At 40.2% G+C, this 12,736-nt stretch overlaps 1 protein-coding gene across 1 annotated transcript in view; it reads left to right on the top strand.

Annotated features, from left to right (window-relative positions):
- Positions 1-12,736, top strand: part of LOC132994329 (cadherin-7-like) — a 102,034-nt gene that overhangs the window by 34,072 nt on the left and 55,226 nt on the right. The window contains exon 3 of the mRNA XM_061064609.1: positions 10,971-11,265. Within this exon, the coding sequence (XP_060920592.1) occupies positions 10,971-11,265 (295 nt within the window). The remainder of the gene's footprint in view (positions 1-10,970; positions 11,266-12,736) is intronic.

Genomic DNA, 12,736 nt, shown 5'->3' with positions numbered 1-12,736 from the left:
ATAAAAAATGAAAGCCTTGTCCTGATTGCTAGCTTGATTACTTTCATTGATGTGGATGACAAATCCGTATTGTGGCAAGGTCTGTGAACCAGAAAAGACAGCGGGGGCAGCGGACTGAAAGGCCTGGAAGCACTGCTGCAGGTCTTTCATTAACATGTTTGTGTCAAGGTCCAATTATAACACAAACATATTGGGCTTCAGTAAACTACAGACCTTTTGTCACATTTAAAATGTATTTAAAATGTCATATTGGGCCGAGAGTGAGCAGCTTTATTTGATACACGCAGCATCTCTAGCTAGTGTCAGCTGTGCATGTATCCACCTGTACATACAGTAGATTAATATTGGGCTGGTTTGAGAAACTGATTCAAATGTCTGCAGTTCTGCTGAACCTCATTCATTGACATTAGATATCATATTTCTCTATTTACATTTGATCTTAAAGGACAAATATCACATTTTTTCAGCCTCGAGGAATTCTTAAGCCCCGTTTCCACCGAGCGGTCCGGTTCAGTTCAGTTCGGTACGCTCATTTATCTAAAGGTTGGAGCTAGACACACTGCAGCCAGTTGATTGGTCGAAAGAATCTTCACTTCCGGTGCGGCAGAGGTAATAAAGGATGAACAAAAAACACTCCATGTTTAAATATCCTGTGGATTTGGAGAGGCTGATTTTGTATTGTTGCGACTATTGTCAGCGCATTTGTTGAATTTGTTGGGTGTCTACACCTGTAGAAACACAAGCAAGATCAGGGTTTCATATGTGTTTAATGTTAGCTCCTTAAATGATGAAGTGGTTTTGACGATATTCAGTTATCAATACACTGTCAGTCACACCCTCTTATGAATATAAGTTGACGACCTGTCATCATGAATACACTGGGCATCCATAAAAAGCTCAGTGTATGGATGGATTCATGTAAAAAGTAGAATTATGAGTTCAAAAATCAGATTAACAGGTGGAAAAATTGTATTTCTTTGTAAAATCCAGTGTCGTTTTTCTTCTCCCTCGCACGGAAACAAAGACACTATCTGTGGTTCGACTCAGCCAGCAGGAGCAGATAGGAGCTGCTGCTGTCTGATGGAGACAAAGTGTCTAAATGGCAGCCGGGATTCTGAAAATCATTCCTGACTTTGATTGATTCCCTTATGTGAACAGTCCTATGTTGGAGAGAGAGAGAACAGTGAACCTTGCCTTACCCCGCTGAAACCTGCCTCTCTGCATTTCCACGTTTATCCTCGACATAAAAACATCTCTCTCTCTTTGCTCGCTTTCTAACCTGCTGACGAGCCATCAGTCGTCTATTAGTGTTGGTTTAACAGTGTATTAAACTGCCGTTTCCACTCTCTTTATGTCAGATTACTCCGGACATGAGATTGAATTCTTGCTTATTTACTCTCGTTCTATAAATCACAATTGCTTTGTGATCTTTAAAGTGACAACTCAACTTGTATTTTATCTGCTGCCACAGCCAGAGTGACTGTCTGCAGTGTAACTGTTTCTTTAGTCTTTAACTGACAGTGAAGCTGCTTTCATTTCTTACACCTGCACAGCTACAATGAGAAGTCATGCACTTGAAATGCTTTCAATATAAATTTCTTCTAGTCCTTCATCGTAAAGAGTTTTAATTGATTTCACATGAGAAAAAAAAAGATACCATTGAGAGACAGTTTTAGTTCAGTGAGTAACGCTGTATCATGTGTTTTTAAAGTCACACCTTTTACAGTTTGACTCTTTTTAAGATCATTTAAACAAACTGTAGGGGGTGGGGGGACACCTGTCCAGAAACAGGACAGGTGATGGGGTCGGGGAGAGAGAGGCATTGGGGAATTGAATGCGACAAAGGTGCCACTGGTGGGATTAGAACCACTGAGGACTAGCCTCTGCACATGGGCCTCAAACTAATAATCCACCAAATAAATCGATTTTTTTTTGACTGGTCGTGCAAATTTCCAACAAAATGATTGCTTTTAACCCCAACCCTAAACCCAAAAATCCATGGTAGAGAATTTATGAAGTGCAAAAACTCTTGGACTAACTTTAACCACAGACTTTACTTTAGTCTGACAACTAAAACCCGTGAAAAAAAAAAAGTGTAAATATAATTAAAGCAGAGCAGGAGGCTACACTCATCTGTGATGGCAGGATCCTTGAAAACCTGTTCACAATCACACACACACACACACACACACACACACACAAACACACACCTCAGTTTCTTAAAGCTAAACGAGAGAACATCTCCTGCCCCAGCGTCAGAAATCTGTCTGCTTGAGGATGTCGTAAATAACTGAAAGTCACTGAGAAAAATCGACTCATTTACTACAAATGAGTCAGAACAGAATACAGCTGCTAAAACACGCACGCGTCTTTTTGTTGGAGGGGAGAAATGTCTCCGTTTCACTAAATCTCTAAAATTGCCTCACAAACTGCAAATAGCTGTCTGTGCATGTGCCTGAATCTGCCTCATCTTGATAACTCCATTTCATACATCTCTGATCGTAACACAAAAACACGTCATGCGATCTGGGATTGTTTTTTCTATTCACGCACACGCACACTGTATATATAGTGAGACTGATTGAACTTGTGAATAATTCTTAAGTGTTTCAATCAGGCAACCCACACATCCTGTTTAAAGCAGATTGTTAATGAGGTGGAGACACTTGATGTCACCTAGCATGAAGGCTATTAAGGAGAATGACAAGGTTAGCTGCCTGAAAGAGCTGCATTAGGACGCTACTTGTGCTAGGTGCAGGGCGCCTCAGGCTAATGTTCGCTAGCGACAGCTGACCGGCAGATGTTAGCTAGCAGCAGTTGTGTATGCTTTTTGCTTTTGCTCAACACCTGGAGTGTTTTTTTAAATCTTTTGGTGGTGGCTATGATCTGGATTTGGATTGTCCTGGTTTTTGTCTCATACTTGAATGTCATTCTTAATCCTCAGAATAAACCCAGGAAATGCAACCTCTTTTTGCCACGATAAAAAGATTGTTTGACGCGTCAGATACAGTAGCACATGCTAGACAACAATCAAACACACAATCTCAACCCGACACTGCTGCTTGAAAGAGAGGAGCAGTAATCAAACAATATAAAGCAATATGAAAACCTGAGAAGAAAGGAATGATTTATTGAATCTAATGTCAATAAGGACAAGCCTATGTGTACGGATCCCATGTATATGCATTCCACTGTCATAGCTGACAGCCTCTCCATGGTGATTTCTACTTCTGCACCTCCCTTATTAAATAAAAGAGGGGCAGCTCTCCCTCTCTCTCTCTCTCTCTGAGCTCCATGGCTACTCACCAGAACACAGCCCAGGGAATGGATGAAAAGCCAAGCGTGTCAGTGACAGCTGCACTGAAGACCCTGTCTGCATTTTTAGCTCTTCTTTTTTTTTCATCCTTTTTTTTTTTGCAGAATGACCTCTCCTCTTTTCGTGCAATTTCCTTTCTTTATTATAAGCTTCATGTATGTTTAATTAAATGAGTCTGAAGTCCCTGCTCGCTTCACAAATTGCTTGCATTCACAGGTAATGTCATGATTAATGCTCAAGGTAATGTTATGGAGCATACGCACAGTGGGAAGGATAATGCCAGTGTATATGTGCAGGTTTCTTGTGAAACATCAAATTCCCAGCAGGAGTCGTGATCTGCCGTCGTCAGTGTTTCACATTTTATTTTTGGATTGATTGTGAAACGTGCTATACCACCTTGCTCCCAGAGACCCCGTAAAAAACCTGGCGTTCCAGTTGCAATGTGAAATATCTCCAGGGCGATTGTTGATGAAGGGCTCTTGAAGTTGGTTTGTTGCGCTGGATCCAGTATTGCTCACAGGTTGCTTGTAGGTACGGACTTTGGTATCCACTTTGGAGCGTGCACAGTTCATTGAATAGGAGAAATTGTACTCCCTTTTCAGTGAGAAACACAAAGCTGGAGATGTGCATCTTGGGGTTTAAGGATTTTTATTTTTTTATTTATTTGTGTTTTGTTTGAGGAATTCTATATTTTCCTACTGGCGTTTGTTTGAAAGAACCTAAAGAAGCTAAATAGGCTCAAAGAGGAGCAGAACACACTCTCCAATGCGAGTTTCCATGAAGGATAAAGAGGCAGAATAAAACTCAAATGCTAAAACATTTTGAGAACAGTTTTACTGTAGTTTTAGTGATTTGACAAGCGTGTATCAGCGATTGATACAGAACCTTTTTTCCTTTTCACCCTTCTCCCTGGCTACAATGTAAACAAGCAAACACAAAGCTAACAGGCGGGTCCCTGGAGAACTGCCTGCATACAAAGCGATGATAAGTGTCAGCACTGATTTCAGAAGGGTTTGTGTTCAGATCCGAACCCCCTCCTTCACATTCCCTCAGTGTGCCTTTGAGCTGCGCCGCCGCGCCGCCTGCTGCTACGCTCACCTCCAGGGAGGCAAAGAGAAGAATTATAGAGGAGGAGGAGGAGGAGTTTTTTTTGCAAGTGAAGCAACTATGGCACTCTGTAAAAGTAATAAGAGTTGAAACTTCAAATAGCACCTGAAAATGAGCAGTGACGGTTTTAAAATGGGTTAGATTAATAGGAGAGGAAAGGATTTGACCAGGGTATACTTTTAATAAGCCCTGCCAAGCTATACATATTTTATGTAGTCCTTAATGTTGATGAGATTTAGAGATGGAGTACGTGCAGCTTTATACTGCCAGGCATAGGAAGAGAGGGTACCATCAGCTTATCCAAACTCATCCAGACTCATGTTTTCCCTCCATTTTCTGCTCATATCTAGGAATAATCCATCCTTTCATGCAATATTTTCTCTTTTGTAAACCCTCTATAGCATATAAGGACTTCATTGTACTTCCTGCAGAGTGATGCTTCATACATGTTGGAGCTTTTACATCACTCAAGAATCATATCATGTGGGGGAGTTTTTAGACTGAAAGTATCGAAAGAAATAATCTGGAGCTGCTGTCTTTTAAAAAACTGTAGATGTTCACTGACACTGTTTTACTTTGTGTGTCATGTGACCATAACTTCTGTTCATACAGTAAAGAAGAGCGGTAAGCCTAGCGGCCATGTCGTGCTGCCCATGAACAGAGGATTTATTCCTCTTTGTAGCAGCCGTGGGTTCGAATCTGACCTCGGCCCATTTGTCACCAAATTAGATCATTTTACTCATAACTACTTTCAAAATGAACAACCAACGCTGCCTGTAACTTAGGCAACGTATGACTTGTTTGAAGTGTAATGCTCAATTTAAATTATGAACCAGTCAAAGGGCACATCTCCCACGCTTTCTCACTCCCTGGTGACTTCCATGTAGTTTTCCTGCTTGACGTTGTGTGTCGTTTAGCTGTGTCTGCTTTGGCATAAAAGGTCAGGGTTGCTGTCTGCGCTAAACTCACAAAAAAATACTGTTACAAATAAACCTGAACATTTAAACCTATTAAAAAGCTTAAAGTACAGTGCAGCCGGTATGACATCTTTAAAGATGAACTTTCTCTCACCACTTCCCCTGCTACCAGGGTAATGAAGCAAACAGTTCACTGAAAAGACCACAAAGTGAGCTCGAACCTTTGACCCCTTCCTGCATGCTTTGTGGCCTTCAGCTTTGTCCTTCTTGTCCATGGCGTCCACCGGAAACAAAAGCGCCACGGCTGGCTTCCTCGAGATTAAATGTTGACTCTTTCCACCGCCCGACAATTCAGCTCAAGTTTGCCTCGCAGACAGTAGGAGATGGTGAATAAACACGGCGAGCTCCATATGCATGCACGGGCTCGAGGACACAACAAATGCAATCATCGCGCCCTGAACGCTGCATCCATCAGCACGTTGATGGATTCCATTAATAAAAGACCTTTGGTGTTGTATCCTCTGTTCGGCGTGTACTCCTTCAGTGCCACCGATATAATATTGACCTAATCATTCTCCACCCCTGCAGCGCTGGCTCATAACCTGAAATACCAATGTTATTTATCCCATAATGAGATGTTGACATTTACAGATAAATTGAAGGAAGAGTATCAACAGCAATCCTGTGTGAATACGTTGTAATTTAAAAAGAAACGGTGAGCAATAAACAACAGAGGGAGGGTAGCACTGTACATAAAGTAATTGAAAAACCCTGAACACAATGTGCACTGACTCATTTGGTCTGTTTTGACAACAAACAAAATAATCCTAATAAGAGAGAATAATTAAATCACTCAAATACAATCTTATGTAAGGGCTGTTTCTGCACAGAAGCTGTACTTTTCTGTGTTTTAATGCTCGAGCAGGTGAAGTTAAAATATCCATAATCCAAAAAAAAAAGAGGCCTTGACAAAGCCCTCGCTCGAGATGGGAAGCCTTTGCTCTGACTTTGTTTTTCATCAGCGATAGTTACCTGCTTAAAGCTCGGGATCACGCGGTGATGGGAAGAAACACAATGAAGACCCCCTGATCCCAAATGTCACAGAATCCAAGAGGAAGACGTGTCAGCGGGCTCATTGGAAGTCTTACTGAGGCTGTTGAGAAGCAGCAGCAGCATCGGTGCGTGGGCTGCTGGAGTCATCTAAACTGAGGCGGAAGCTGTGTTTGCATCTCAAGCAGTGATTTAGCAGCGTTCCTGTTAAAGGTTAGGCATTGTCAACAGCTCTGTTTGTTTATTGAGGAACACAATCCTGGGACAGAAGAGATTTTGCACCCAGTATTTTTTTTAATTTTTCCTCATGCAGTCTTTATATTTTGAGAGCTCCCTGCAAAAAGTCACACAACTGTTCTTTGCACTTTTGGCACACCGAGAAGAAAATTACATCTTTACTTTTTGTTTTATGTTCGCGTTGTTAGTAAAGGAAAAATAAGTCAAATACATCCTCCTTATTGTATAAAATACAAACACATTAAAGCATCAATGAGGAATGACCATTTCTGTCAATCTTGCCAGCCCCTTTTCTGATCATTCCCAAAGTGATGGACACAGTGTTCTCTCAAGCTTTCTTTTACTCTGCTAGTCCTTCACTTGCCGTGAATCTTTGTCAGGAAATATTTTAACAAAGCCTCCTTTAGTCCATGTGCGGCAAATTGCTTCATGTGATGCAGCCTGTGATGTTGCTGACAGGCATAATAAAAAATCTCTGGCTGAAGGTCTAGTTTGATCAGTAGGTAGAGGTACATTGGTATAAAATAGACACAGTTTCAAAAACTGCTCTCAGTGGGTCTAAGTATATTTAACTTCAGCTGAGGTTGGGTTTGATGAGTAATTCCCTCCACCAAAGATGTTAAGTATTTGATTCCTTTGTCTGTTTGTCAGCAGGATAATGGCTGAGTTTTAATGAAACTTGATGAAAGGCTGTAGTTCTAGCTAAGAAAGAAACCAATTAAATTATGGGCTAAATAGATGCAACTTAGGCATAAGCAATTTGACAGTATCTGGATCGTTTCCGAACAAGCAATAATATTGAGAATATTGTGCCTGCAGGTTTGAATATTATAAAAGATTTGAACATTGGCCTTGGCGTGGGTCATCTCTTTCTGAATGCCCTCTCAATGTTTTTAAGGCAACTGCTTGCTTGATCATTTGTAGGCCGATTAATCAGCCGGCCGATAAAATCTTTTTCTCAAGTGTTTGATAACAGCATTTGACTCACCTCAATAAATGTGTCTGTGCATATCTATATCGATTGATCTAAAAAGATCTAAAAAAGATATCGGCAAATATATCTTTATCAAAAAATGTTCATCCCTAATATCGGTATCGGCCCCACAAATTCCATATCGGTCAGGCCCAGATCATTAGTAGCAACAAACCTGAAAATGAAATCACTCAAAAATGTTTTGTACTGTCATTTACCAGTGTGGAATCTGTGTTACAACTTTTAGCCGTCATTTCAGAGCATTTTTGTAAAATTGCGTGGCATTTTCTTTCAGTTTCTTTCTATTTTTAGGGCCAATCTTCATATCATTAGATGGGAATGAACTGCATCCCTGGTTATAACATTGTGGTTGCTTTATGCTAGTTCAGATCTTGTTTGTAAGATGTTCTTCCTGACCACGTCTTCAATCCAAAGTGTTTATAGTTGTACCAAATGACAGCTAATATTGTTGGATTTTCATTGACGTGAAGGCATTGAGAGCACTTGCACTTAAAGTAATTGCAGTTTTGCATGTACACTTTTATCTTCAAATATGAAGAATCAGGGAAAAACATTCACTCAAGATATCCACTAAAAGCTTGCTCTACAGGCCGTACTGTTAATTGGGGGTTTTGCCGTGTTGGAGGTGATGGAGTAACGACAGAAATATGCACTCTGCTAAATGCTGACAGTTCAAAATGGTCCATCTGTCCATCTCTGAATGCCCACAATGGCCTTCCCCTAAGATATGTGGCTTTCTGTGATCACTCTGATGTTCGGCACATTGAAGGGGTTGACGACCATCAGACAGCTTCAAACTTCAAATAGGATTATTCAAGGTTGCGGTTACGAGCTTCAAGAGTTCTTTTTATAGAGCTGTTCAAGGTTTTTTTTTTTTTTTTTTGAGTCGTACTTTGAGGAGGGGTCTTAAAGTCATCTTTACACTCATGCATCGTTCTCCTGGGAATACAACTCTGCCATAAGTAGAAGGTTGTTGTAAGTGACTAGAGAGGTTCAGACAGACTTGACTGACTTCTTTGTAGACCTGTGAATCTGTCGGTGGAACTTTATTTCTATGACTTTCCTCACTCAAACAACAAACAATTCGATTTGGTGACACCAACCTTACTCTTATTATATATGCAACTACTTTTAGAGCAGGGTGGTTTAATGGCTTTTATAAGGCCTGATCTCAAAGCTTGTCTGTTGGTCTAAGTTATTATCTAAGTCCTTGCTATTGGCAAAAAACTGTAGAACCCATTCCCCGCTAGTAGTGATTTTATACCTTTGAGTTTTTCTGTTAACATCTACTTGCACTTCTCCCGCTCAAGAGACAGTCCTTGGATAAGAGCTGTTTTGAGCCCAAATAGCATGTTTGCCCTGTGTCCCATTTTGACCACATAGTTTGCAGTTTGGGTCCTCTCTCAGTCCCCATGTGTGCATGAGTGACAGAACAGGAAGGGTGTTGTACACAGAATTTAGGAGAGAGGACATTTTGGAGGGGCTCCAGTCTCCACAGCTCTGCCCACGAGATCTAGCGCTAGGGCATTTTCTATCTTGTCCATGTGCCCTGGGATCCTTGTTCCAGTGCTCTAGCCAACCACCTCTCCTCCTCCCCGGCCAGTACATTAACCTGGAGCATGTCTTCCCTGTTCCTTAGATCTGCATTTCCCCACTGCTGGAAGTGTGCAGAGCCAAGACCTTGCCGCCCAGGGATTACCTAGGATGTCTCAGTGTATTCCCATAATTTATTATGCTTGTCAAACATGTAATGATATTCTTCTTCAACTTGTTTCAGATCATCTTGACAATAGCATAAAACAAGCGTGCAGGTGCTATTACTTTATGATGTTAGCCAAAGATAGCAAAAAGACAGCAAGCAGACCTTTCCCATGGTCAATTTAAGACTGTATGTCTAATATTTCTAAATGTCGTTGATCAAATAGGCCTACTGATATGTGAAAGGAGATTCATGCTAATAGTCAGTGTCTCTTTGGCAGACTCAGGACCCAAGCAGAGCTGGAGCTAATATTAGCTTAACGTTTAGCATTTATAGCTGCTTAGCATGTTTCAAGGTTAGGATTCCTTCAGTGTACATGGTCAGGTCATATATATATATATATATATATATATATATATATATATATATATATCTACATATCCATACAGGGTTAATAGCACACATTTATTTGATATAAAGATAATAATTCTTGTATCTGTTTTTCACACTTGTATCAAAGTCGTACACAGTAAATTTGAAAACAGAAGTCCATTTCAATAACAGGAACAACAAAATGGTCTGATATTCTGTTTGTGCTCATTCTTACTATGACACGTTGCAGTTGAAAATATTTGAACTTTAATATCCACATGTCATGTGATAGAGATAGGTCATTGAGGACTTTCACAAAGAACATCCATGTCAACCTTATCATCTGTGCTTCTTTTCTTCATAAAGGCAGAAATGGATGAAAAGAAGCACAGCTTGAAAATTGGGTCCGGCTTTCACTTAACAAAGCATCCTCTTAGAGCTAGTCAAGTAGCGGTAGGAATATTGGATTCTTCAGTACCCAGAGCAAAGTATCTGCACCTGACGTCATCATTTGAAAGAAGACGGCAAACAAATAGTACAGGTCGTCCACTTGGGCTGAAGTAGTTTGACATAAAGCATCCCTGTGCCGTGCATGAAAGCTCGAAAATAGGCCTACCTTTTAATGCAATGTCTCCAAATGAAAGAATGTAAGTAAAACTGACAGATTCATTTGGAGCATCCTCAAACTTTTATGAAATCAAAACACTCTTTGATATACACGTAGTGTTTTGTATGTGAGATGAGCTGGTAATAGCTGGAGGTTTAGAATTGAAAATTGCAAGTTTGCTCAATTAGTCAGCAAATCACAGCGACATTGCACTAAGTGCCACCATTTCAAGTCCATGCAAATCACGAGGGGATGATTAATTCATGCATAAATGGCGCATGTTTTGATCTTTTGATCTGATTTCGGTTGTTTGTCCAATAAACACTGTGGATTTGCTTGTTTTGTATGCGTGTGTGCTGTATGTATCAGCAAAGGCATGATGGGGAAATGTGCATAATTAATGTTTTATATATTTGCATATATTTTTAGTGGTATGTCATATCAGATATTTAAATATTATATTAAATAACATGAGGAGCATTTAATATATCAAATCACAGCCACGTACAAATTTAAAATGAATCAGTTTTGCTTGTTATCTCTGAAAAGGAAATGTGAAGTATCAGTACCCTAACCCTGAGTGGAAGACTCCTTTAAGCCCAAAGCCCTCAGGTTATTCTTTATTAAGTCTGACACTTAAATATTAAAGTTTTTTCTTCTCTGTCTAACAGCTACATTCAGATGTGGACAAAGGAGATGGCAAGGTGAAATATGTGCTCTCTGGCGAGGGCGCCACCTCCATCTTCACCATTGATGAGAACACAGGAGACATCCACGCCACGAAGCGCCTTGATCGGGAGGCTCAAGCTTACTACACCCTCCAAGCTCAAGCTGTAGACCGAATCACCAATATACCCGTCGAGCCCAGGTCTGAATTTGTGGTCAAGGTCCAGGACATCAATGATAATGAGCCAAAGTTTCTGGATGGACCGTACCTGGCAGGAGTTCCAGAGATGTCACCCTTAGGTAAGCTTCCCCATTTGTCTTAGAGATAATCCCATAACAGTTCCTTTTGTTCTTTATTATATTTCTCCCCCTTGTTCCATCCTTTTCTCTCTAAATCTCACTTTAGCTTTGACTCACTCTCGCTCCAAAAATCTGCATTTGATAATTTTCTACCTCAGTGAATTTGTCTTCATCTCTTTCAGTCTCTAGGTCATTTCAGGGATCAGGAAGTTTTTTTAAATATTAATTTGGATCCAGCATGTTTGCTTTGAAGGACTCAACACCTGCTAATCACTAATTTAAACTACCCCAAGTTCTTGTACATCAGTTGAGGTCCAGGTTAAACCTCTTGGATGTTGGCAATCCTTAGTAAGAGCATGCTGATTTATCGGCTTCTTTATTACTTTACCCGCAAAAAAACTATATGCTAATAAATAGCGGTGTGGACTTTGCTCCTCGTGATGTCCTTGAGCTTTTACATTCCTCGATTTAGTTTTTGAAAGCACAATGATGTTCAAAGATGCCCTTGGAAGTTTTGGACAAGGCCAGGCAAATTTATCACTGAAGCACATTCATAAATTTAAAGTCCTTCACTGAAACATCGAGAGAAAAACAAAACAGGTGAAAAAAATCAAAGGAGCTGAAAATCAGGAGCCAAAAAGTAGAATATAAAAATATCAAGTTTTTCACCTTTTTTTAATTTAAAGTGACATCTGAAAGCTTTATTCTAGGTGCAGTGCACAGTAACTGAAAGCTCTGCCGTGCGTTACACACCTTATAACCTTTGCCATGTTAGCCCGCTAGTTAGCAGTTAAAACGAGGTCAGCTGAGGCTGATGGAAATGTCAAAAGTTAGAAGAGTACCAAAATTATTATCAGTCATTCTCTGGGGAACAGGAATGTCTGCACAAAATGTCATAACAATCGATCCAAAAGTTTTTGAGATATTTAGTCTGAAACTAAAACTTGAAGTGATGAACTGCTAACACGGCGTACAAACATCTTACAGCTGTATTCATCTCAGCAATTACTGCAGATATTTCTTTTATCTGTCTGTTTTGAATACAGTCCTAGAGGAATCCGTAATGTCAGACCTCTGTCTGTTTTTGCTGCATGGTCAAGATTTCCTCCAAGGTTTTGAACGGGTCATGCTCACGCTCAAAATGCAAGTAAATGCAAATGAGCCACAACAACATCCGGAGGCTTTTTTTTTTTTTTTTGTTCTTTGACTGAGAAGGTGTATGAGAAAGCAGCTAGAGCGAGACAGAGAGACATCCATATTGATAAGCCATGATCTATGTGCCCTTTATATGAAACATAGCACTTCATATCATGTGTATCAAAGCTGCTTTTGGTTATTTTCTCGCATTTTGTTTTTTCCCTTCTTTGTATTTTCCAGTTTAGCCTTAAAGCTACTGAAACCATACATTTTGGTCAACAAGAAATGGGCGGTGCTGTACTTTAAAAGCAGTCAATTTGCTATTTCATGGTGT

This window comes from Labrus mixtus, chromosome 19 (assembly GCF_963584025.1).
Source record: "Labrus mixtus chromosome 19, fLabMix1.1, whole genome shotgun sequence".
Lineage (NCBI taxonomy): Eukaryota > Metazoa > Chordata > Actinopteri > Labriformes > Labridae > Labrus > Labrus mixtus.
This window is presented reverse-complemented; position numbering and strand designations above follow the sequence as displayed.